At 38.7% G+C, this 27,046-nt stretch overlaps 1 protein-coding gene across 2 annotated transcripts in view; it reads left to right on the top strand.

Moving 5' to 3' along the window:
* Nucleotides 1–26,050, top strand: part of LOC113173110 (tetratricopeptide repeat protein 21B-like) — a 36,659-nt gene extending 10,609 nt beyond the window's left edge. Inside the window, exons 13-48 of one of the 2 annotated variants that reach the window (XM_026376422.1) lie at nt 738–867; nt 961–1,199; nt 1,300–1,473; nt 1,557–1,913; nt 2,117–2,596; nt 4,045–4,174; nt 4,278–4,432; nt 4,846–5,019; nt 5,100–5,222; nt 6,785–7,054; nt 7,188–7,244; nt 7,338–7,475; nt 7,618–7,722; nt 7,821–8,091; nt 8,176–9,110; nt 17,911–17,998; nt 18,087–18,184; nt 18,433–18,633; nt 18,732–18,861; nt 18,949–19,106; nt 19,737–19,961; nt 20,090–20,328; nt 20,773–20,845; nt 21,629–21,739; nt 21,818–21,956; nt 22,235–22,341; nt 22,543–22,731; nt 22,948–23,058; nt 23,142–23,223; nt 23,321–23,471; nt 23,555–23,716; nt 24,088–24,283; nt 24,626–24,850; nt 25,026–25,146; nt 25,230–25,297; nt 25,382–26,050. In XM_026376422.1, coding sequence (XP_026232207.1) covers nt 738–867; nt 961–1,199; nt 1,300–1,473; nt 1,557–1,913; nt 2,117–2,596; nt 4,045–4,174; nt 4,278–4,432; nt 4,846–5,019; nt 5,100–5,222; nt 6,785–7,054; nt 7,188–7,244; nt 7,338–7,475; nt 7,618–7,722; nt 7,821–8,091; nt 8,176–9,110; nt 17,911–17,998; nt 18,087–18,184; nt 18,433–18,633; nt 18,732–18,861; nt 18,949–19,106; nt 19,737–19,961; nt 20,090–20,328; nt 20,773–20,845; nt 21,629–21,739; nt 21,818–21,956; nt 22,235–22,341; nt 22,543–22,731; nt 22,948–23,058; nt 23,142–23,223; nt 23,321–23,471; nt 23,555–23,716; nt 24,088–24,283; nt 24,626–24,850; nt 25,026–25,146; nt 25,230–25,297; nt 25,382–25,459 — 6,690 coding nt within the window. In that variant the 3' untranslated portion in view covers nt 25,460–26,050. Of the gene's footprint in view, nt 1–737; nt 868–960; nt 1,200–1,299; nt 1,474–1,556; nt 1,914–2,116; nt 2,597–4,044; nt 4,175–4,277; nt 4,433–4,845; nt 5,020–5,099; nt 5,223–6,784; nt 7,055–7,187; nt 7,245–7,337; nt 7,476–7,617; nt 7,723–7,820; nt 8,092–8,175; nt 9,111–15,117; nt 15,287–15,655; nt 15,786–15,884; nt 15,996–16,099; nt 16,267–16,401; nt 16,525–16,776; nt 16,935–17,420; nt 17,506–17,597; nt 17,697–17,805; nt 17,999–18,086; nt 18,185–18,432; nt 18,634–18,731; nt 18,862–18,948; nt 19,107–19,736; nt 19,962–20,089; nt 20,329–20,772; nt 20,846–21,628; nt 21,740–21,817; nt 21,957–22,234; nt 22,342–22,542; nt 22,732–22,947; nt 23,059–23,141; nt 23,224–23,320; nt 23,472–23,554; nt 23,717–24,087; nt 24,284–24,625; nt 24,851–25,025; nt 25,147–25,229; nt 25,298–25,381 lie in introns of those variants that run through there. The other variant, XM_026376423.1, reaches the window with a different exon arrangement.
* The last annotated feature ends 996 nt before the right edge of the window (nt 26,051–27,046 follow it).

Raw genomic sequence — 27,046 nt, 5'->3', positions numbered from 1 at the left:
GCTTACTTTGTCTCTACTGTAATTGTCTACTACATGCCCACATGGCCTTCATGATAAAGCCCAGAAGCTAAATTAGCTTAGCTGTTACCTCACTGTAAATAAAGTTAGTAAATGCCAGTACGGGATACTTTTAAACTATTAAGCAAAAGTATAGATCTATTACTAGTTGATAACAGTGATCAGATAGTCGTTCATTTCAAAGGAAATTACTTAAAATGTATTAGTAATGTATTGTAATAGATTGAAGATTATTTTGAATCTCACTTTATAATCAAACGGCTTTAACGAAATTAGTTTGAAATATTTTTGTCCTAACCAATAAGGTGAAATTAGCATCATTACAAAACCCTTTTTATGGGCAATTTTTATACCCTGAAGAACCGCATATTATCTATTTTCACAAATTTTCATAAAATCTCAGTAAACATAACAATAGATGCAGTTAATAGAACATCCCACCACCGTTTGTATGATGCCTCAATGCTAAAGCTAACCATTGTTTATAATGGTCAGTAATTATTATTGCGTTATCCTAATTAACTTTACTGTACAGTTTCCTTATTGAATTCAAGCTGGTATGCTGTATACACAGTTTTTGTAATTCACAATTCTGTTTTGTTTTTTAAAATTTTATGCTTTGATACTATTACAACATGTTTGTACCTGTATATTAAAGGTAATGCATAACTTATTTCCTGCACCACATCTGCTTTTGCGACAAATGTTTCTATCTCCAGGCGGACACCACTGACACAGAGTACCATCCTGGTGGTGGAGCACAACAGGACTTAATGGACTTCCTTGAGTGCCCAGAGGCCAGACAGAGAGCCCATAGTATTGCCAGTGTCATAACAAGCACAGTGGAGGGTAGGTATTCTACACAATGGCATGAGCCTAAGTCATAAAGAGAAGATATGTAATTTTTATGTTTTTTTTTTTTTCATTATTCGTGTACATCAGAGCTTGAAGAGTCTCGGCAGAAGTGTCCTCAATGCTGGTACAATTTTGCCCATACCTTCCTCATCTGGGAATGTTGTCCACTATGGTTGAAAATTAAAAAGGTGGTTCAACTCATTGTGATGGACCCATTTGTGGACCTAACCATTACCATCTGCATTGTACTCAACACACTGTTTATGGCCATGGAGCATTATCCAATGTCAAAGCCTTTTTCCAGAATGCTGATTGTGGGCAATCAGGTGAGAGTACTGAAAATGTTTTTCCAAATTAGTTTTAACTATTACTATTAACATTCAGTATTTCCGTTTGCTCAATATTCCTGTATCTGTTTTTCTAAAGGTATTCACTGGCATCTTCACAGCTGAAATGGTCCTCAAGATCATTGCTTTGGATCCATACTATTACTTTCAGAAGGGGTGGAATATTTTTGATGGGGTCATTGTCAGTTTAAGTTTGATTGAGCTTTGTCTGGAGAATGTGGTTGGCATGTCTGTCCTGCGATCATTCCGATTGGTAAGTCTATGTGTCGCGATATATTCATGTGCATTTAAGTGCAGAAATATGTGAAATTACATGATTTTCTTTTCTTTTTACAGCTAAGAGTATTCAAGTTGGCTAAATCGTGGCCCACTCTTAACACACTGATCAAAATAATTGGTAATTCAGTGGGGGCTTTGGGCAACCTCACCTTGGTGCTGGCCATTATTGTCTTCATCTTTGCTGTGGTGGGAATGCAGCTGTTTGGAAAAAACTACAAGGAATGTGTGTGTAAAATCTCTAAAGACTGCACTCTGCCCCGTTGGCACATGAATGACTTCTTTCATTCATTCCTCATTGTGTTTCGAGTGCTTTGTGGAGAGTGGATAGAGACCATGTGGGACTGTATGGAGGTGGCTGGGACAGCCATGTGCATCATTGTCTACATGATGGTCATGGTTATTGGAAACCTTGTGGTACATTATCATCTATTATCATCAATTCATGAGTCCAACTCGTCACACTGTTTTTGATTTACAGTAGCTGATAAATGTAAAGAGTAATCATCTATGATACAGTTTTATAGCTATGCATGTGTTATTATAATAAAATACAATAGCTTATTTACAATAGCTAAAGATAATGGAAGCTTACGTTAAGTCATGTCGTTGTCTGATAGGTGCTCAACCTGTTCCTGGCCCTGCTTCTAAGTTCATTCAGTGCAGACAACCTGGCAGCGACAGATGATGACAGCGAGATGAACAATTTGCAGATTGCAATTGGACGGATTCACAAAGGCATTGCATTTGCCAGGTCCCTGCTTCACAGCAGCTGCAACAGTGTCTGCCTCAGGGATAAGAAGAAAGGAAAGGGTGAGGACAAATCTCTGGATGAGCTCCACAAACCTTTAGGGCCGAACGGTGTCCCCAACCATACCATCAAAGAGTTTTCGAAGAATGGCAATGCAGATGTGATCGGAGTGGATAAAAATGGAGACAAGTACATAGTCAGCAGCAAGAGTGATGATTCTATAATGTCTTTCATCAACAATCCTAGTCTGACTGTCACTGTTCCTATCGCTGCGGGAGAGTCTGATTTTGAAAATCTCAACACAGAGGACTTCAGCAGCGTCTCATCTGATGCAGCAGGATGTCATGTGGTAAGAATGCTTTTAATGACTGTGAAGCATTACAGATAATGTTTATTTAAAATAAGTGTTGTGAGCTATCATAAGCAGACTAATGTTTCTGATGTATGACGGATGTTGTGGGATTTCTGTGCTGGTTGTGGTTCTTGACAAATACATCTGTTGTTGCAGGAAGTATGAGGTTTTGTCATAGAAGTCACTTTAAAGTACTTAACAAGGAGGTATGAGCATGCCATGTGAAGTTTCCCCTAAAGATACCATATGCCCTGAGCCTTTAATGAGGGATAGGCCATATAGAGAGGAAAAGACCAGTGTGCAGATTACATTATGTGCAATTTAAGACAGACGGCTGGAGAGCTGAATCCTGTTCTTAAGGGGTCTGTTTGCTTTGAGTTGGAGAAAATCTCACAGTGTGAAAGTAAAAAAAACTAATTCCAAAAGTCTGTATGTAGTTGTTGCAATGTTATTGTTACTAATTAACTTCTTTATTTACTATGAATGCATTTATTGAAATTTTATCTCAGATTTAAATTCCTTTCTTGTTATTGTTAGTGGGTGCTTGCTGTTTCTTTGGATAAACAGCAGTTTTCTGAATTGCTCAAGCACTTTTAAGACCACTTGCTGTGCTAGAGTAGCCCAGTAGGAATGTATATTATTTAAAAATAATATCCAAAGTAGGATTATTAAAACACATTGGTAATAGTAGACTGTTCTTCAAAAGGAGACTGTAGTTTGAAATGACATGACATTTATTCCAAGAATATCCACAAGATAGATATCCACAGTTTTCTTTAGATTTTGCTCAAATGTAATGTAACACACTGCTGACATGTACAGAATGGATGGGTTGGCAGCGCAAACAAACTGCCCTTAGTACTCGCAGTAACATGCTTACTTCACTCACTGCACTACATTAGCTGGTCCCAGGACAGTCCAGTGCTCCTGCATTCTCCAGGAAGGCATTCAAGCTGTTCTCATCCACCAGCTATTAGGAGACACACCCTGTAGAAATCCATATCACAACAGGCTGAAGAGACCATGTGGCTACTGTACAACACTGCTAGGTCTCAGATCTCCAAAGTTTTTGATCTGGTTAAATGTAAATCTGTGTTGTTCATTTATAGTATATATATATATTATTATGTTTTTTATATCTCACAGGGTTGGCAAAAAGAAGACATGCAGATATCTTCCATGCTGATATTTTTAATTCGATAAATTTGAGAATAATTCAATAAGCCATAATATGTTTTTAATATTTAGTTTCACATGCAGTTTTACAAAAAAAATACACCAGATATCTGTTTCAGCGCTTGTTAAAACATAGATTACCAATCACACGTACTGGATAAGTCTCTTGGTATATACAGATCTGTGGAGTGCATGAAGCTTGTGGATCTCTCATCTCGATCTCGTCAGCGCATTACATTTGCTGTGGGCCTGTTATGTTTCCTCTTTAGATTATAGATGACGATGAGCTCAGCTCCTCTGAAGGCAGCACAGTGGATGGTATGGCACCCGGTGAAGGCGGAGAGTCAGTAGACTTTGAACTTGAAGAATATATGGATCCTGATGCCTGCTTTCCTGATGGTATATACTGCTACAACCACTACCACCACTTTACTCTACTACAGCTTTGGTGTTACTTCATATTACACTGTTAGAAAAACATTTCTCATTTCTCTCTGCTCAGGCTGTGTGCAAAAGTTCCAATGTTGTCAGGTAAATGTAGATGTGGGCTGGTGGAAGGTGTGGTGGACACTAAGAAAGACCTGTTTCCGGATAGTGGAGCACAACTGGTTTGAGACCTTCATCATCTTCATGATACTGCTCAGCAGTGGAGCACTGGTAAGTCTATTTGAAGACAAATGTCTTAGAACAGGCGATTTGGCTGCTTTCATGAACGTAATATTTATGTTTTCATTCAATGTTTTGAGGTAGTTAGTCCAAACTCACATTTAATAATCTGTTACCACTGGTACAGGATGATACTCATATAGAATACTTTCAGGGCTACAATGAGCTCATACTGATGTGTATGTTGGTACTGGGACATTCACTCATGTGTTTTCTTGTTTCCTGAATGAGACTGACGCATTTTCACTGTAAACAGCTGATTATGAAAGTCAAGTACCTACTCCTCAAGTCCCTCTACAACATTAAAATGGATCATTTATTTCCTGATATGCTTGGCATCAGTAAAGTTTGCATTTCAATTAGTAGTTAATTACAGTACCCATTGCCATTTTCTTCAAATCCAGGCATTCGAAGACATCTACATTGAGAAGAGGAAGACCATTAAAACAATGTTGGAATTTGCAGACAAAATCTTCACCTACATCTTCATTCTGGAAATGTTATTGAAGTGGCTGGCTTATGGATATGCTAAGTATTTCACAAATGCCTGGTGCTGGCTGGACTTCATCATTGTTGGTGTAGGTTGAAACACCTCTTCTTGTAGTCTGAGTATAATGTGCCTCCTCTACTTGTGACGTGACATCTCTGTGTGTTCCAGGTCTCACTGGTCAGCCTCGTAGCCAATGCCATGGGGGTTGCACATTTAGGTGCCATTAAGTCTCTGAGAACCCTGCGAGCTTTGAGGCCCCTGAGAGCCCTGTCACGGTTCGAGGGCATGAGGGTAAGAGTCACTGGATTACCCCGCCCACTCTGAGTCACGGTGCAGTGCTAGAGAGCACAGGCTTTGTGCAGCCTTGCAAAAATGACTGCCCCTCAAAACATTGCTGTATGTAAATGATGCATTCCTTTCCATCCCCAATCCTCTTTCTCCACCTGTTATTTATCCTTGTTAGGTAGTTGATTACATCATTCCCTTTATAAAGTAATTTTTTAAATAAACACCAGCAATGATTTTGCTAAATGGATTTGTCTGACATTTTGTGGAATTACCTTATTCACAGATTTAGATGAGAAACTTCATTCTACTTTTATGTATGTCTGAAGCTAGAGCCAAAACATTTCAGGGATGCATTACTCCCACCCAAGAAACGCAAGAATAAGGGTTACTGTGTCCAGAATAAGTGCCTTTAAAAAATACACAAGAGAATGAAAAACACAGTGACAATTACGTGTATACCACTACATTCTGCTAATAATCCCACAATGCAATTCTATGCATTTTACAGATGCAGAACACATAGTGTGACTTGCTAGTGAGTGATCTATTATCTGTGTGTATTCTAAAAGAAGTAGTTGTCCATGACTAAGTATCAGACCTGTAGTTAGGTGGATTTCATTTTCTTTGGAATATGCCCGGCCAGCTGTTTCGCCCTGTCTCCAGTCTTTATAGTAAGCCAAGCTAAGCTGTCATGGCTCCAGGTTCCTATTTAGATAGATACTGTACATATGAGAGTCCTAGCGCTGTCCTTTTAACACTCAGCAAGAAAGCAAATAAATGTTTCCCAGAATGCCCTTTAAGTGATCCCACAATTTAAAACAATTTTGTTAAACTTTATAGCATATCAGTCTTTCTGTACAACGCAAGCATGGCCTAATCACTGACTGATAATGTACTGACTGTTATGTAACTCAAGAGGGAGGGTTGTCAGCTGCTGAAATCAATGTAGCATGTATTGATTAGTTGCTTTTATACTGTGGTGCTCTAGGTTTACAGTACTCTTATGATGATGGTCTTTCCTCACGTGGTAGCCAGTGAATTATTATTATATATTATATATTATATTATTTATTTGCATGAAGAGCTTCTCAAGTGTGTTAGTGCTACTACATTAATTTCCATTGTAATTTCACTCTTTTTGCATATTGTTTGCTGGGTTTGTTAACATGATTTCTTTGTGTTTTATTTATGTTTCTGTTTACAGTAAGCAAATTTTGTGGCGCCCTCCTGCCTCTACAAGGTGTTTTGTTTCAGTGTTTCTCTAAAATGTAAATGTAACCCATTGAACCAATATTTAAATATGTAGTATACTTTCTGGATCCATCTCTTGCCTCCTCCTAACTGTGTTCCTACCTTTACCATGCAGTCGTCATTGTTTTTGAGCTTTGGTGTAAGTCACGGCTATGGTGAGCTTATGCTGGTGTGTATGTTGGCACTGGAACATTCACTCATGTGTTTTCCTGTTCTTACCATTACTACTGTGAAGTGTTGTGCATAGGTTACACATCCAGTTCTATCTCCCTGTTGAACGAGTGTCTTATGTTATGTTGTGTGTGGATTTGCAGGTGGTGGTCAATGCCCTGCTGGGAGCCATTCCTTCCATCTTCAATGTGCTACTGGTGTGTCTCATCTTCTGGCTCATCTTCAGCATCATGGGAGTCAACCTATTTGCGGGGAAGTACTACAGCTGTGTCAAAAGAGACACAGGTGAGCGTTATCTTCCATCCCAAGTGAAAAATGAGTCTGAGTGTAATGCCTTGGATGAAGGTCGGTGGAAGAACGTCAAAGTCAACTTTGACAATGTTGGCATGGGCTACCTTGCACTCCTGCAAGTGGTAAGTAACTAACAATCTGTGTGTTCTTTACTTACATCATTATTTTTTAACATTTCATTTTACTTATTTTACCTCAGTCATTTTAACAAAGACAAAATGTTTATTAATAATTTTTGTGTCTGCATCTATGCAGGCTACATTCAAGGGCTGGATGGATATTATGTATGCTGCTGTGGACTCTCCAGCTAAGGTAATCCTGTTTATTAAACTTTTTAGCTCACTATGTTCGTTACCTAGTATGATCGGTATGATGACGAAGGACTGTTTTCTGTCACTGTTATAGCCAAAAGACCAACCTGAGTATGAGATCAACCTGAAGATGTACCTGTATTTTGTTGTTTTCATCATATTTGGAGCCTTCTTCACACTCAATCTCTTTATTGGTGTAATCATCGACAATTTCAATCAGCAAAAGAAAAAGATAAGTGTCAATTCTGCTTTCTTGGCAAAGTCTAATATTTCGACTTTCTATTTAGATGAAAAAGCAATAATTTAATGTGCTATGTTCTCATCTCAATCACATTTTCATGTATGTGTTAACACAACTTGAAATTCCTCTTTACTTAGGAGGCCAGGACATCTTCATGACTGAAGAGCAGAAGAAGTACTACAATGCCATGAAAAAGTTGGGGTCAAAAAAACCACAAAAACCTATTCCAAGACCATCAGTATGTCGCTTTCATAGGTCCATCTCATCTGCATCATCGGACCTTGTTTAGCAGCATCTTTAATGTACCTTTGTGTCTCTGCTTTATGTCATTTGCAGAACAAGTTTCAAGGATACATCTTTGACTTCATCGCAAAGCAGGCATTTGATATTGTAATAATGGTCCTCATATTTCTGAACATGGTAGCCATGATGGTGGAAACTGTTGACCAGTCAGATCAAAAGGAAAGTATTCTCTACTGGATTAATATGGTGTTCATTTTCCTCTTCACCGGCGAGTGTCTGTTGAAAATGCTTGCGCTTCGCCATTACTACTTCACAAATGGATGGAATGTATTTGATTTCATCGTAGTCATACTTTCAATCATAGGTAAGACTCACCTCTCTTTTCTGACTCTCTTGTTATTTCGCCATTCATGTACTGTTTATTCAATAATCACTTTCTTCCCTTTAGGTATGTTCCTGTCTGACCTGATAGAGAAGTACTTTGTTTCACCAACCTTGTTCAGAGTCATCCGATTGGCTCGGATTGGACGTGTTCTCCGCCTTATTAAAAGTGCCAAAGGAATCCGCACGCTGCTGTTTGCCTTGATGATGTCACTTCCTGCCTTGTTTAACATTGGGCTCCTACTCTTCTTGGTGATGTTTATCTATGCCATCTTCGGCATGTCTAGATTTGCTTACGTCAAGAAGGAAGGAGGAATTGATGACCTTTTCAATTTCGAGACATTTGGCAATAGCATGATATGTTTGTTCCAGATCACCACATCCGCGGGCTGGGATGGACTGCTAGCTCCAATTCTCAACAAACATGAAGATGATTGTAACCCTGCGGCAGAACATCCTGGCAGTTTAGGAGTAGGAGACTGTGGAGATCCTCCTGTGGGAATTGCCTTCTTTGTGAGCTACATCATCATCTGTTTTCTGATTGTGGTGAATATGTACATTGCAGTCATTCTGGAAAACTTCAGCGTGGCCACTGAGGAGAGTGCGGACCCGCTGAGCGAGGATGATTTTGAAATGTTTTATGAGGTCTGGGAAAAATTTGACCCTCATGCGACACAGTTCATAGAGTACAAGAAGCTGTCTGAATTTGCAGATGTTCTGAGCCCACCGTTACGTATACCCAAACCTAACAAGGTCGATCTGATCTCAATGGATCTACCCATGGTGAGTGGTGAACGCATCCACTGCCTGGACATCTTGTTTGCATTCACAAACCGTGTTCTAGGTGAGGGTGGGGAGATGGACATCCTAAGAGCACAGATGGAGGAGCGCTTCATGGCTTCTAATCCTTCCAAAGTGTCCTACGAGCCCATCACTACCACCCTCCGCCGCAAACAGGAGGATATGTCAGCTACTGTCATTCAGAGAGCATATAGACAGCATGCAAGGAAAAATACTACTGATAAGCCCTCTGGCAGATCCATTGATAACATTCAGAAGGATAAAAGGCCCAAAAATCTTGTCAAAGATGTACCACGAAAAAAATCTAGTGTTGATAAAAGTGAACTGGCACCTTCGACTGCATCTCAATCTTCATGTAACAGGCCGACAACAAATGGAAACAACAAATATGAAAAAGACAAACGTGAAAAGGAGGATGTGGCCAAAGATGTCAGAGAGCAGAATATATAAAAGAATCTTAGAGATGCAACAAAGACATTATAATGAAACGACAAAATGTTTACAACCTTTGAAAATGACTAAGACATCCACTGGACTCCCTTCCTTTGCATGGATATCTATGCCAAAGTTGACCATGATTACTTGAGTCTAAAGGTTGATGCCTAAATGGAAAATTGACTGTGTTCAGGAGCCAGGATGCCTTTTGACTGTTTGTGGGGATGGGAAACATTTTTCAAAGTGTTAGTTGATGCTTTAAATTATATTGCAGCTAGTTCTGCTATTCAGTGTCTTGAATTATTGTTATATCACTATATTACTTACCTTCTTATTTCTCATATTTAAAAAAAAAAAAAACAATTTCATTGTTATTACTTTAAGAATTCATCATTTGGTTTATTGACTTTTTATACACTTTTTTTACTCTTCAAAATGGTTGCTCCTTACTCTTTCTAATGAATAACATTACATTAAGGCTAGTCTTGCTAACTTAGAATACTTGACAAATCCAAAAGACGTCAGAGTTCCTGCAGTCATCTATAAATAGAGATGTGCACGTTGTGTGATGTTTCTCCATGATTATGCATGCTAGAGTGCTTTCTCCACATTCACCATGCTTTATGATGCAAACTGCAGTCATGACATGCAGTTTTTACACATTACAGAAAAATGACTGTAACCTAATGTCCAAGCCGATCCAGCCACATTATTTATGTTTGAGTATCAGCATCAGAGCAGTAACACATTGCACAGAAACACGTTGCACATTTAGTTTTGCTTAGATCATTCAAATAATTTGTCTTAGCCTGCCATAAATGTACCATTTACAACATTGCTAATTGTGTACACTTGTTATCATGAAATTGTGCTAAAAAATAAAGTTGTCTGCTGGTTTGTCTTGCAAAGCTGGACATTTGAGAAAAAAAAAACCCTATGCTGTTTGCACACTGTAACGGACGCTGTCATAAGTTAATTCACTACTTTTTTTTTTGCTCTTATGTTTGTGAGACATTTACCTTCTTCATTTGTTTTTCTTTTAATAATAATATGAGTAATAATAATAATAATAATAATAATAACTATTAACTATAATTATTTATTACCAGTAAGACTAAATATATCATCTATTCTGCTGTATTCAGGTAACAGAGATATTATACATCTGAGGTATAAAATGCAGCTGTCTCTGAATTGTGTTGGATGTTAATACCTAATTAGAAAAAGCCCTGTGTTTGTCAGTTTGTTGTACTGGTGATGTTTAATGTATGGAATCAATAATGTTTTTATTAAATCTTTTACTGCATAATTTTCTTTGGAAATGGGGACTGGGTACTTCATAAACTGTCTTTTTTTTTTTTACAGATCACGTCTCAATTTTTATCATGAAATATATCTAAGTGGGATGTAAGACTGCTCAGAATATTCTAAATGAATGTCTCAAGAATATGGCATCATATGTCCCCGGCTGTTTCCTACTTCTGTTTACATTTTACAGTGGCAGCGGTGTTACTTTTGCCTGTAAATGCCGAGACATCCTCCTGAACTGTGTCAGGACTATTTGTTAATAACTAACAAACTAACTTCCATTCATGTAAGTATATTTTGCATGTAATTAAGATGTTACTTACTTACGCTATACTTTATGCATAATGAAAGAATGTTTTTACTACATTGAATTTAACATCTCCAATAATTCATATGCATAATGTTTGTAGTGTATAAATAAACTGCATGCAAGACATTGCTATAACCCATTTCACTGAAAGGCCAAAAGAATAAAGATCATGTGTACCTCAAGTATGTCTAAAATATTTATTTTTTGATCATGCTATAAAATACATTTACACAGTGTTTTACTCTATGCACATATGCAAGGATCGGCTTTAACGACTGTTAGCTTTTGGGTTGAATGTGAAAGTGGTATAGGTAGTTTCACTCCAGATGAGTTCAATCGGTGTGCTGGTTGAAGTTTTAAAAAGTGAAAGTAAGGCTTTACGCACTTTATCCTTTATTACCCATATTGTTCTGGGTCTGAGCCTGCCAACAGTGCTGTGTTTTATTTTCCCTTCTTGTCATGTGTCTTCTTTACCTGTGTAATGTGCACATATTTACGGAAGTATTCAGTATATACTAGTACATAATAAACAGCAAAACACTTTAATTCAAAGATAACTAGTTAGGAGACGCCAGAACTACTGTGAAACAATATTAGTTTTTTCTTGATGGGGTCATTTATTGTGCTATTTTATGCCCCATTTTTTTTATTACAACCACTGGTAAGAGTAATGGGCCCACTGGGGACAGCGCAGACCTGTATTGAATTATATGTTGTCTTTATTAGACAAAAAGACTAATGCCAAATTTTGACAAGGACTTGAATGTATCACTAATGTTTTTTGTTACCGGCCTAACTGACAGAGCCAGACCTGTACTAAAGACAAATGATCCATACCATGGTGTGTGTGAGTCAGCACATCTAGCCTTTCCCAGTCGAGTCTGAGAATGAACTAATCTAATAACTAACTTAACTATTAACTTAGATTAGTTACAGACAATGTTTAAAGTGCCTGAAAGTCACAAGATCCTGTTAGGAAGCCAAATCATAGGTTTAATGTTTTTTTATACGATTAAGAAATGCTTATTTACTTATGCTGAAATTTCCACTATGGCTATCATTGTTAGGTCACAAAAACCCTGCTTTAACTGTCTGGTAAAGTAATGCCAGTGACATCCGGCAGGCAATGATTCACAGTCATAATTAAATTAAGCTGATGAGTAATCATCAGACAGTCGTGTTGAATCGAGCTTCAGCTGAGTGAGAGGATTTCACTCTTATATGAAATGGAGGGGAAGTGCTAACGACATTGATGATTCAATGACGTTAAGCATCAGTTTTTACAGTTATAAGCTTTATGACTGTTACAGTGCTGATACCTACCAAACCACGATCGGCATTAATGTCATTTTAGAAGCTGTAAAATGTCGAAGTTTAAAATGTAATGAGCACTCCCAACTGTTAATGGTTCAACACATTGATTGCTTGAATCTCTTGGGATATTAAAAGCACTTATGAACCTATGAATTTAAGGAAATTATCATGAGTGGCATGACAATATACTGTATTTATTTTGATCATTTAGTCACTCCTTTGCCAAGATAAGAGCTACAGAACTGAAAATGTGCACAGGTTTATTTATCATGCTTTTGTAGCAATCATCTCTGGAAGAAGCTAGAATCTGGTTTCTCAGTGCGCTTTGTGGCTCTTGCCGGAAACTATTAGCATCTTAAGTGGATGGAACATTTTTATTAATTATTAATAACATTCAATATTCATTATAGTCCAACCTCACTTCTACCTATTGTGAAGGCTGATGGCAAAGTGCTGATTATTCCTGCCATTCTGTCTCACAGCAATGATGTGATTATCAGTTTGTGCCACACCCTCTCCTATGTACTTTATGGTTCATGTATTGTATTCCAACAAGTCAGTGACCAGAGCAATTGCTGAGGAATTATTATAGGATTATAATAAAAACAAAGTGGCAATTATTTACATGAAAATGTCAGAAAAATAAATAAATAAAAAAACTGCTGTAAGTCAGTATAAAATATAATGTAGTCTATGACTGAAACCAGCACACAGCCCCATTCATGGCAACAAGTGGAGTTACAGATTGCCCATTTTAATGACCAGTAAATCAAGAGTGATTCTGCAGATTCTGCCAGTTGCTCAGCAACATGACATCAAGCTCCTTGTTAGACTGCATTAGGGTGGAGGGTCAGAAGTTGGTCTTCAGGAGTCTTGCAAGCTGGGTAATGATATATGGCTATGTTATACTCTATGTGAGAGGATGGGATCTTGCCCCTGGCATGCATGGAGGAGCATGATGAAAAACAATTCAGGGAGAAATCTGAGAATGCTCCCCATAACAGCTCTGTAATTTTATTTGCTGTAGATAGATGGGAAGAAAATCCTATTAGATTAGGCAGTGGTGAGTTCCCCTCTACCTTCCCAATGTGCTAATAGACACAAACACAGACTGACAGATAGCTGTACGGACAGACAGACACACCCACCCCCACACAAATTCACTTCTCAACTATATTTTACACACTCATCCACATCAATACGCACACCATGTTTAATTAAACCACTCCCCCTGCAACTCACAACAACAGACACTATAGTTTACAGACATCTTTCCAATAAAGATAGAAAAAACAACAATGTAGTTGTCTCTGATCCTTAATAACATAGGCCTACCTGTTGTACAGTATGTTTACGAGGGTAAATTAGTACATGCATGTCAACAATCAATTTTAAGTAACTTTTTTTTCTAGCAACACATACGTAAAAAGAAAATAAAATAGTTCAGTTGCAAGTGAGGTGCTCGTATCATTGGGCATGGCTCTTCAATCAATAATGGTCTGTACAAACCACAATGGACATAGCCATTAGAATGTTATAGCGGTGTCCCAGGGGGTACATATTCCACAGTATTTCCTCTAATAGGTTTTTAGATGCATTCTTTGTAAGTGCAACAACACATTCAGTTTGTTGGCTCTTTGCTAAGAATGTAGAACACTTTTATTATGTCCCATGTAACTACTGTGTGAGTGCGATTGGAAACATTATTTACCAAATTTGGATTGATAAATTAACATATAACCATTTCTATTAATTATTCTAAATTGATATTATTAAATATAATTTATCATGTGTATTTATATGGTCAAACTGTGAGTGAAATTGTGCGGTACAGCACAGAGACATTTCCCATTGCTACACAGAGTTCGAGTTCGATACCAACCTGATTTACTCTTCCATTGATGTGTGCTGCAGAGAGTAATGATTATGTGCCAGGGTTAGTACTAAATAGTATCTGACAAGGCATGGAAAGGTCTCTCTTGGAACAGTTGCACCCATGTTGGACACTGGCTGCTCCTGCCATAGACTTAACACTGTAGACATCAAGAGTTCATACTTAACAGTCAATGCATGATGTTGCATAACATTGGGCCAGCAATTAGCCTATCACCGCCAGGATGGAAATATATTTCCACTGCACTTGGCAAACTATGTAAAGCTGTCTCAATTTGTGCAAACTTTCCCTTTTTCTCATTTGGCAACGCTGAACAATATTTTGAGCCCTGGCCTATAGGCTTTTGCACAACAACAACATGAGATAAGGATGGGAAATTGCATGACAAAAACAGAAAACAGCTCAGTGTTAACACCAAGCCTGCTGACCACAGGCCACGGAGCTCCCTAAAATAATTTACATATATTCAAAGTAGATTAACCATCATTCAAATGTTCTAGAAGTCGAAACATACTATGTTATAATATAGTGCTGCGAGGTAAATTCATCCATGACTACACGATTTGAGTGTCATCATGATCATTTGTACTACTTATAGTGGTAGAAGTAGCTGCAGATTCTATAAAAGGGTGACTGCGCCACCTGCAGATACAATACAGAACTGCATCCATTCAAATGTAAAGATGGCGTCCATGATGGTTTTTGGTTTCCCTGGGTTTTGTCTATCGGTTTTCCTACGAGGCTCAGAGACTCAAAATACTGGCCCGGTCAGCGTCCAACAAACTTTACCGATATACTATTTAGAGCTTCAGAAACTGTACATAGTACAATTGTAAGTATAGTTTTTATATGCTAACGGAATCGGTATGAACCAACAGCAGTGTCTGTAAGGAAAGCGTCAGGGAATAACGTGCCCCGGTGTGTGTCGTTACTAAGTTACCGGGCAACGCTGAGAGTTGGTGCAAGATGGCGAAGACATAACGAAGACTGATACGATATCGTTTATTTGTACTAAAAAACTAATGTAAAAAGGATAAATAGCGGGTTATTTTCACGCGTGTTATTATAACAGCACTTACCGTCTCAGCCAAGATGGAGGATGAGGAGACAACGTTGGTAAGCAAACGTATTTAAATGATTAGGCAGCACCCTGAAAACTAGAGACTCGCACAGTCTGATTTAATAGTAACTATCACTTAGCCTTACGGCAGTGTTACAGTTCAACCTGTTGAGATTATGGCAACACGATAGAAACCAGTGATTAACTTTGTTAAATGAGACATGCCTGATTGTAGCTTTGAAAACAGGTTGGTTAACGATAGCTGTCAGTAACAGTAATTAACAGCCAGCGCTAACGCTAGCTAACTTAGCGTTAGCTGTTAGTGGAATCGGCTAACATTTAAGATGAGCTAACGTTAACGCGTAACGCTACGCGATTGAGAGAGTATCTTTAAACTCTTTGGTCCCTTTCCCTGTTTCCTACAGGCTTTGATCAAATATTACTGCTACGAAAGGTATTTCAGTCATGCTGTTGACGCCGCAGCAGCTGCCCAGAGGAAATTCGGCAATGATCCTATCTTCAGTTTCTTCCATGCATATGGTACTCTAATGCAAGGTGAGCTCATAAGAATCAAATAAATAGCAACATGAGAGTTAAGGTTTACTGGTCAAACGAGTGTTTCTTATGTGCACTTATGCCATTATTTTACAACAGATCAAATTCAAGAAGCCTCAGTCGAGTTGGCTGCAATAAGAGACAGTCAAGATGTGTCTCTCTGCACATTGATGGCCCTCGTTTATGCTGAGAAAAAACAGACAAACCCAGGTAAGCCAACATACAGAAGTACTTGTTATTCACGCGAGAGTCGCTTCAGACTCTTTCGAAGGGCTTGACACACTTGATAATATTCAGTTTCTTTGTGTTCACAGACAGAGAGGTCATTCAAGAGCTTGATACTAAGGTCAAAGAGGACCGCAAAACCGCCTCTCCCAAGAGTTTGTACTATGCTGGTATGTTTCTTTGGCTAATGGGGCGAAATGATAAGGCAAGGGAATACACAGAGAGAATGATCAAACTCTCCAACGGCTCTAGAGAGGTAAGATTTGCACTTATCAAAGTATTTCAATGAAACTTGTGTTCCACAAAAGCATTACTCAATTTTCATGTCATGTATTTCACTGAATTGAATTACTTTGTGTTGATTGTATTGATTGATTGATTTCTTGTTCAGGGAATAGTCCTAAAAGCCTGGATAGATGTGACATCTGGTAAAGATGCTTATGCCAGAAAGGCTGGAAAATACTTTGATGAGGCACTAAAAGAGAGAGCAGATGCTTTTGCATTGATGGGAAAGGTGAGTTGAGACATACAAATTCATAATGAATAGTCTTCCTCAGCCACAGCTGAAATGTTATAGTACTTTATTTGGAGTATTCCTCCATAGCCTTGAAGATATTGCTTCTACTGTTGTTCATAATAGCTCTATTACCATATGGTTTTTAGATGTTTCATTCATATTTAGTGGTGACAGGCTATGTAGCTATAGCTGTGTTTGTTACTAGTCTGTACATATGATACAACATAATTGATGTTTGTTCCGTCCTAGACACAATACTATGAATATCGTCAAAACTACTCTGGAGCATTGGAAATGGTTAACCAGATCATTGTTAGTTTCCCTGGGTTCTTGCCTGCTCTCATCAAGAAGATGAAACTGTTGCTCAACCTTCAGGACTGGGAGCAAACCATAGATGCAGCACACAGGTAAACTGTCAGCAAAGAATTCCTCAGACCTAAAAAATCTTAAGGAAGAATTACAGTGTCTCAAGATTTGTTTACTGGTGGCAAAGTTTGTTTTTGCTCTCCGCTCTGTATCCCATCCAATCCTGTCCAGTGTTCGACAGCATGAAAATGCCTTTGAGTCACAGTGCAGAAGTTTAACATGATTCCTAGGAGTTGCTGTTTCAGGTTTGCTGAACAGGAGGGAAAGTGATTACTCAATTCGCACCAAGTTTAAAGCTGCTTTGTTGCCTTTACTGAGATGTAGTAAAGTGGGTGGGGTGCAAGCAGCATACAGTATACTTTACATCCTTTGATGGCCCTTATAGTTCCTTTTAGTTTTAATGTTATTTGTCTGGGAACACATTACTGCAGCAGTATTAGATAGTCTATTACTATCAATTTAAGAAATTCAAGGATATGAAGTGTAGGAGATGGATTTCATTCACAGTATTATGTGTCATGTTTCAGGCTTTTACAGAAGGATAAAAATAACCCAGAGGCACTAAGGATGCTAGCTCTACATTCTTTATGTAGAGATGGAGATATTAATGAGGTAAAGTTACCACATTTTCACGTGCTCATTCTTTGAATCTATAGGGATGAAAACCAGCAGTAATTATATTGTTTTTGTATCTCCAATGGCAGACAGTGAAGCAGCTTTCAAACCTCATCAGCAGTTTGGATATTCTGGAACCACACAACCCTGAGCTTTTCTACAGGATGTCTCTAGCCTTCACCCGTATTGTAAGATTTTTAGTATTCTTTCCACAGTCTTGCTACACTTTGGGCCTCCTCCAGAGACTTTTATGGAATTTTGCCATTTACAACTCCTTTCGGTCTTGTTTCCTGAAAGTGTGGACGAAATGAGAAAGTGATTGAGCAGACATTTAAGATGGTCGAAAGAGCCTTCTCTATGGCATCAGGCGACTCGGATTTAGCCACAGAGTTGGGCTACCAGATGGTGCTTCAGGGCAAAATCAAGGAGGCTATGAAGTGGTATAAGACCGCCATGACTTTGGATGAGACCAGCGTTTCTGCTTTAACTGGTAACATGTTATAGTGGTTAATCTGTTGTCTGTACTTGCGGTCCATGCATGTGTTTTTCTTTTTCTGAAGATTTTTTTTTTTTTTCAGGGTTAATTCGTTGCCAGCTGATAGAGGGCCATCTAGTGGATGCAGAACAACAGTTGGAATTTCTCACAGAGATTCAGCAGTCTATTGGAAAATCAGGGGTGATGTGTGTTACTATGTTGTTTAGAATATCCAATTACAAGAGGCATGAGGCACGTCATGGCTCAGAATAATTTATTTTGCTTAAAAGCATTACACTTCCAACAAAACATTTTATACTTATGTCTCTGATTTGTTTAATTCAGAATGTCCTTGTCAATCTTTACTCACTGCTGCATTCCTTTACCTTTTTAATTAACAATTTTACTCTCCCTTAGTTAATTTTTGATTCTTTTTCTTGCCCAATTAGGAGTTGCTGTACCTGCGTGCCGTTCTGGCAGCAAAAAAGCACCGGGCTCAGGAAGACGTGACTAATCTGCTCAACGATGCAGTGGATACACACTTCTCCACACTACAGGGTCTGCCTCTGGGAGTGGAGTACTTTGAAAAGCTCAATGCTGACTTCCTGTTGGAGATTGTCAAAGAGTACCTTGCACTATGTCCTGCTAAGGTACACTTGGAAGATTTATCAGTGACAGGGTGTCAGTTATGTATTTATTTTCCAACTTTTAAGAGTCTTTACAATAAATATTGCTGTTCATGTTTTAGCCTCCAGCCCAGGGTCAGCCTCCTGCTCCTCTGCTCCAACACAGTGCCACACTGTTGGATACTGTGGTCAAACTTGTGCCAGGTCTCCTTCAAGGGGTCTTTCTACTCGCCAAAGTCCGATATCAGTCTGGTGAGAACATTTCAAATATGTTATAGTCTTCTTGTTTATTTCCATGTTGCTTCTGTTTTAAACTGTGTTCATCCTGTGGTCATTCAGGCGACACTGATGCTGCTCAGAGCAGTCTACATCATTGCTTGGAACAGTGTCCTTCTTATGCTGATGCACATCTGCTAATGGCTCAGATCCATCTGCTGCAGGGTAACTTCACATTGTGTTCCCAGTCTCTTGAACTCTGCCTCAGCCATAACTTTGAGGTAAGATCAAACTTAAGATTACAGCATTATTCGGTACTATCTCTTCTAGAGACAATGTTCAGGCTCTTATTTGACCTGTTGTAAAATGTGCATATGTACTGCATCTCTGCCAGCTTATCTGTAACAATTAGGGCCATGAAAGCTTGTCCTCATAGGACAATCTGATGTCTGATCTGCACGTTGTGCTAGTGGGAAGTAAAGTATTAAATTGTGACATAATATTTTATATAGGTGATATAAAGGAAGAAATTACTGTTAAAAGTTAATAGTGGTTCAACTCCTGGTTTCTTGTGGCCATATTTTAAGGTGTCCTTGGACAAAATATTCTTCTGGTGCTGTCCAAAGAAGGGGTTCATTTAAATACATTATCATGTTAATACAGTTAAGGGTGTAAGGGTGAAAGGAAAAATAAAGCAGTATCTGGTAAATATACAATATCCTATGTACAAAGAAAAGCCAGGTTCAAAGCTGTAGTGGCATGAGTGTAAGTCGGGGCATTAATGAAAGTTCACCGGGGTCACACAGAATGTGAATCATGTGAAATTTAAGCTCAAGAACATGGCAATATGGATATTGCTTAACTCCCAGGATTGCACGTTCTGATGGATCATGACTTCTTTCCTATTCTAGATTCGAGAACATCCTTTGTACCACCTAATCAATGCTCAGGCTAAGAAGAAAATGGGTGAGCTGGCAGAGGCTATTCAGACACTACAAATGGCAATGAGTCTTCCCGGTGTCCGGAGAGCTGCATCATCATCCAAGTCTAAAAACAAGAAGATTGAGCTGAGCGATTCAGACTGTGTCTCTATTTTTCTGGAGTTAGCTGAGGCTCTGTGGCTCAACAGTGAACAGGTAATTTAGTTTTGACTTTAGAAGGCATGTACATAATCCTGTTTGTTTGGGTTTCCACATATATGTGGACTTATATCTGCAGACGTACAGTACACCCTTATAAATTAATATAATATTTAATATTTCAGCATGAAGCAGCAAAGGTGATGCAAGATGCCATCAATGAGTTCTCAGGCACTCCTGAGGAGCTACGTGTCACTATTGCCAATGCGGACCTGGCCCTGCTGCGTGGTGACACTGAGCTGGCACTTAGTATGCTCAGAAACATTACACCTGAACAGCCCTACTACATTCAAGCTAAGGAGAAAATGGCAGAAATATATCTAAACCACAGAAAAGAGAAACGTCTGTATGCAAGTTGTTACAGGTGAGCTGTCAGTTTAGATCCAAATGAACAAAAACAACCCATCTACTGTAAATCTAGTAAGTTAGCAGTTGAACATGAAGAAATGTTCTCCACAATGCATTGTAAATGTTTAAACAACAGTGGCTGATTGTAAACTAAATACATGATTCTAGGATATTCAGTGCACCAACATCTCAACCAGCCAAGACTGTAGTAGGATTTGAAAGACCACAAACTTAAAGCAGATCAAATAAAACTTTAACTGAAGCCATTTGTGCAGTAAAATGTAATTGCACAGTTTCCTTTAGTTTTCTTGTGGTCTCTGATGTCACTATTGTTGTTGGACAGCTGAGATGTAAGGCATGACTGAACCTCAGACTAGCAGAGACACACATACGTACATCATTATAAGTGTATATAATGGTGTACACCATATGTTATGTTATATATCTGTCTTTTCTCTAGAGAAATGGTGGAGAAGTTGCCAAGCACTCACACATATCTCCTACTAGGTGATGCCTACATGCACATCCAAGAAGTAAGTGGGTGATGTGATTCAGCTGTGTCTGAAATGATGAAATATTTGTCATGTGTTTATGTTTTGGCTAACTTAGAATTCCTGTAAAGACTGTGCTACAGCAAGCAGATAAACTGCTTGGTAACTGTTGGGTATTCACCCACACCATGGTATCTCAGAGAGGATCATTAGCACAACCGCTGTACACAAATCTTAACAAAATCTGATTGCATGTGTTGCTAGCGGGTAAAGTTTAAAATCCTGACACAGGATTTTATATAGGTGCTATAAAGGAAGAAATTTATGTTAGACTTTAATAGTGGTTCAACTCCTGGTTCCTCATGGCCATATGTTGAGGTGTATCTTGGAAAAGATACTGCTGCAGCTCTCCAAACAAGGGGATCGTTTAAGTACATTATCATTATCATTATTATAACAGTTAACACATATTGTTTTGTCTATAGGTAATATGGTAGAAAAAATGAAAGAAAGCAGTGTTTTTGTTCATGCACAACTCTTAAGGGTAACTAATAGGTAAGAATACATTTAGTTAAATTATAGTGAAGGAAACCAGTGAGCCTCCTAAGATCAGGCATGTTGACATACTCTGGTTGTGTAATGATAGGGTCATTAAAGACAAAACCTCCACTGTCAGAAATCGTATCTTTAGCCAACCTGTTTACTTTATGTCCGCATCATTTTGTAAATAATTAAAAGTATTCCACTGCCTGAATAATATTTACAAAAACTTGAAATCAAGAACAAAGTGCGACACCACTTATCGTCACGTGTGTTTATCCTCAGCCAGAAAAAGCCATTGAGGTTTATGAGCATGCTCTGAAGAAAAACCCCAAAGATGGTGCTTTAGCCAGCAAGATTGGAAAAGCCCTGGTAAAGACGCACAACTACGTCAAGGTTTGTGTTGAACACTCATTTAAAGATAAATAAAACTCACACACAAACCTGCGTTGACATAAGGTTGCTGTTACGCAGGCAATAAATTACTACGAGGCTGCCTTGAAAACTAAGCAGCAGAACTTCCTACGCTATGACCTGGCCGAGCTGCTGATGAAGATGAAGCAGTATGAACGCAGTGAGAGAGTCCTGCATGAAGCTCTGGACCATGAACCAGGTAGTTAAGAGGTTGTAGTATTTCCATGCACACTGACACACCACAGTAAAAGAATAGGCAAATCTACTCATGACCACAGCTTGTGCCTTTACCTACTGATGCAAATAATACTTCAGTATAAACAAATTGATGCAAAGATGTGAAGAATCGTAAACCAAATCAAAACATCTGTCTATGTTTTTAAAAAAAGTACAATATCTATTGCTTATTTTTATTTAATTTATAAACTATGTTTAATTTTTAACTTATTTCAAATTCCACTTTTTCCTTCGGATCAGTGAATGAACTTCCGGTTCTCTCAGATGATTGCCGTTATCTGGTTCTGTTGGCAAAAGTCCAAAGCAAGGTTGACAAAAATAACGAAGCTTCACTTTCCTTGCAAAGGGTAAGTTGTTGCATTTATCTAGCTTGATGAGATTTTGTCATCTTTTCACATATTGGTTTGAATATTTTGCATCATTATTCCTGAGCAAAAAACGTATTCAGTATGTCAATAATAATTGACTTGTTTTAATGGAGATCGATATCGTGATCATTATTTTGTATTTCTATTTCCATGATAAAGTTGTGTATTTGATGTTTGTAGGCCAGGGATGTGCAGGCGAAGGTGCTGAAGCGGGTGCAGTTGGAGCAGCCTGACGCCGTCCCCATGCAGAAGCAGCTTGCAGCCGAGATTTGTGCAGAGATCGCTAAACACTACACAAGTCAGAGGGTCTATGAGCGAGCGGTCAAATTCTACAAAGAAGCTCTTGTGTATTGTGAGACTGATCGCAAGGTCAGTGCAGCTGAATCAAAAACGTTCTGTGTCCTCACTGCAGCTGTGGTTAACAAGCATTGCCATTTTTTGGTGTTGCATCCCTGTGTTTTAAGACTCTTAGTTGTTGATAGTTTGACTTAAAAAAAAAAAGACCAGATGTATTTGTCCTACAGGATTCCACAGATAATCTTGTCATATCAGCTTAGTTTGAATGAACACACTTCCTGTTCTTAGGTGATGCTGGAGTTGGCTCGGTTGTATCTCACTCTGGATGAAGTTGATGCCTGCCAGGAGCAATGCAGTGTCATTTTGAAGAGTGACCAGTTTAATGAAGATGCAACTCTGGTTTGTTTTATTCTCTCTGCTGCCACGTGTGAACATAATCTTCTTCTGAACTATTTTACCACATATTGTATGTTTGTCTTTAGATGATGGCTGACATTATGTTCAGGAAACAGGACTATGAACAGGCAGTTTTCCACTTTCAGCAACTCCTGGAGCGCAAACCAGGTACACCAGAGCAATTTACATTTTACATTACATATTTTACAAGAAAACTGTACTGAAGGCAAAAATTGGACATAATAAATTTTACCTTATATTTCAGATAACTACCCAACTCTCTCACGTCTTATTGATTTGTTGAGGAGGGCAGGGAAATTGGAAGAAGTCCCCAGATTTCTTGATATGGCAGAAAAACATTCTTCCAGGACTAAGCTTGACCCTGGGTTTAACTACTGCAAAGGACTTTATCTTTGGTAAGTTTACAACAGTATTTCCCGGAAATTAGAGCAAGTTTTGTTAAGTACATTATGTGATTAAATTTGTGTTTGGTGTTCAGGTACACGGGGGCACCCAATGATGCTCTGCGACACTTCAACAAAGCACGGAAGGACAATGATTGGGGTCAAAACGCAGTGTATAACATGATTGAAATCTACCTTAACCCTGACAATGACACCATGGGAGGAGAAGTATTTGAGAATTTAGATGGTGAAATTGGGTGAGTGGCAGGAGGAGCACAGTAACCAGAAGATTACGCTCTCTACAAGATAGATATACCGTGGCAAGAAAAAGTATGTGACCCCTTTAGAATTTTATGGTTTTGCTGCATTAATTTGTCATAAAATGTGATCTGATCTTCCTCTAAGTCAAGACAAATAACAAATATAATATGTCTTAAATAATAACCCAAAATAAATCTGATACTTTATGTCCTTATTGATAGATGAAGATCAGATCACAGCATGCAGAAAACCATGAAATTTCAAAAGGTTCACATACTTTTTCTTGCCACTATATATTATTATTATTTTTTTTTTATATTTGTTTTATCCAGACGTACTTAAAGTGCTTACTTTTGTCTCACATCAGGAACTCCACAGAAAAGCAGGAGTCAGAGCAGCTTGCTGTGAGAACAGCTGAGAAGCTGCTGAAGGAGTTGAAGCCTCAGACACCGGGAGGACACACACAGCTCCGCATCCTAGAGAACTACTGCTTTCTGGCGACTAAACAGAAGGCCAATATAGAGAAAGCCCTCACTGTTTTCACAGAGATTGCAAACAATGAGGTAAGTAAACTCCAGATGGTGCACATGAGTTACATCACTCCCTCTTGTATAAACATACCCACACCAGGATCTGTAAATTATTTCAGGCTCCCGTTTAATGTCAGTCATTCCACTTGATTATAAATGGCTAATTGCACTGTGTCAGGCTGGATTTAAGACAGTACAGTGTATACATTGTAGTTTTGTGAACTTGTTTTTAAAAAAAACTAGATTCTACATTATATTATTAAACATTAAGCACCTAAGTAATGTTAGTATGTTAGTAGCAAAGGGGACTGGGATAGTGGGTGGAGGTGTCGTCAGATTCGGCCTGTCCAACCAGAACTATTTGATCGCTTTCAGAAAGACCACATCCCAGCTCTGTTGGCCATGGCGACAGCTTATATGATGCTTAAACAAACTCCCCGAGCCAGGAATCAACTCAAACGCATAGCCAAGATGAACTGGAGCATTGTTGACGCAGATGAGTTTGAGAAGAGCTGGCTTCTCTTGGCAGACATCTACATCCACTCAGGGAAGTATGACATGGCCGGGGACCTCTTGAAGAGATGCCTTAATCATAACAAGGTCAATACTGAAAATATAGTCACTGTTTAAAAAGGGTTTTTTAAGCCAATTTAAATCATACTAAATGTTTTTTCCTTTATTTTTTAGTTGCGTGTTATTTTTGTGAAGCCTGACTTTTATTTTAATTTAATCATATTAATTTTTTTGTGATAACTATTGCACTTTTCTTCCACAGTCATGCTGTAAAGCTTATGAATATCTTGGCTACATAATGGAAAAAGAGCAGGCTTTCCGTGATGCAGCGCTAAACTATGAACTGGCCTGGAAATATGGAAATCGAACTAACCCAACTATTGGTATGTCAACCAGATTCTATTTATAGGGACAAAGGGATTAAAGGAATTACATTTCTGACATGTAATGTCTGTTTTTATTTCAGGATACAAACTTGCTTTCAACTACTTAAAAGCAAAGAGGCATGTTGATGCCATAGATGTGTGTCACAAGGTGAGACGCTTGAATCTTGACTATTTAAGAGCTTTGAAAATGTTCCGTTTTTATCCTGTGAATCATTTTTACTTTTGTCCACAGGTTCTTGCAGCTCATCCAGATTATCCAAGAATGAGAAAGGACATTCTGGACAAAGCTCGTGCTGCCCTGAGATCTTAGTGGTAGATCTGTGTGTGTGTGTGTGTGTGTGTGAGAAAGAGAGACTGCATATGGAGCCTCATTTTCTGTAATTAAAGACTTACTTTGACTGGATCCAGTTTTGTAGTTTGGCTTCCACTGTCAGGTTTAAAGAATGTACAGATATTTGTATTATTTCTTTAGGCCCCTGAAACACTTTTTTACACCATATAGAAAGTTTTTAGTATGAATTTGTGGGAACTGGCAAACCTGAAGGAAAACATAGTGCAGACGGGTTCGGGCACATGCACCACTTAAAGAATCAGATCCTTTCTTTCCCTGCAAACATCAAGCCCATCCACAGGTAGTACCTGGAAAACTGATTTTGGAGCAGAAAGGAGGTCATTGTTTAGGATCGTGCTGTTTATAATGAAAATAAACATTTAAGCTTTGCTTATCGAAACTGAAATATGCTCCCTGCATTTGTATTTAAAATATTTGTATCTTTGTGGTTATTTTGAAATTGTTTCCTTCAGTTTCAAATGAAATTCAGTACTGAAATATTTGTTAATACGTAATTGTATATTTTCCTTTTCTACTTGTAAGCTTGTGTTTAAAATAAACTTTGTTGGAAATGACGGCAGTTCCCTGACCTGATGTTTGTTTTTCCTTTTAAATTTAACTGACATGAATCAGAATAAACAATTTGTGTCACTATTTGCCACAAACAACAAAAAAGTGTGACTGGGGTGGGGGGGGGGGGGCAGAAAAACTAAATGAGGGACACACTGAACATTTTAATGGCCGTAATAAACAGGATGCCTGCAGCGAGTAGGAAGTGCTGGGGAGCACAGGCACTACACTACAGATGGAGTCACTGCGAGTCAGAGGCAGATGAGGCAGGCAGGCTGCCTGCGGCTGGACTCCGCGTCGTTACGCCTTCAAGCATCCCACTCTCCAAGAACACCATCCGCTTCAGGAAACACGGGGGACGTAAAGGATTCGATCTTATTGGTAAGTGTCAGCTTTTCCAACTTTTTTTTTTTTTTTCCATAAACTAAAGCTCAGATGTGATTAATCATGAAGGCAGATTTGCTTTTACGCGATAAGACGCCACCGTGCGCGCTTTTTTTTTTTTTTTTTTTTTTAGTTCCTCCGGGTGTGCACGTTGGTTAACTGCGCGCTTTATGTCCAACATGTGATGTTTTTGGAGGCAGAGATCCTCGTTGGATGCGGTGTCCTGCGTGTGGACTGTCCCGCGTTCCTCTGTTATTTGTAACCCCAGCAACTGTCCCAGTGACTGAGCAGTTGAACAAATCCCATTATTGACACCGTTATTGAATCCTAGGAACTCCGCGGAGAACAGTCCTTCCTCTGTCCTCAGGACAAAGTGACCACTTCACTTATCCAAAGGTTTGTGGACACATGCGCTTCATTTGGCACCGATTTGGGAAAACTTACAGTTTGTATCACAGGAAACGTCCTCATCATCAAACGTGTTCAGTCCGGATCCTTCCTTATAAATGCTTTCTCTCTCCCCCCCCGCTTCCATGTGTTTCAGTTATGGATTATGACACGCAGAAGTCCTCTCTGCGCAAGCGCGGTAGCACGTCTCCGCCCTCTACCTGA

Source organism: Anabas testudineus, chromosome 21, assembly GCF_900324465.2.
Source record: "Anabas testudineus chromosome 21, fAnaTes1.2, whole genome shotgun sequence".
NCBI classification, from domain to species: domain Eukaryota; kingdom Metazoa; phylum Chordata; class Actinopteri; order Anabantiformes; family Anabantidae; genus Anabas; species Anabas testudineus.
The sequence above is the reverse complement of the archived record's forward strand: the minus strand, read 5'-3'. Positions and strand labels throughout refer to the sequence as shown.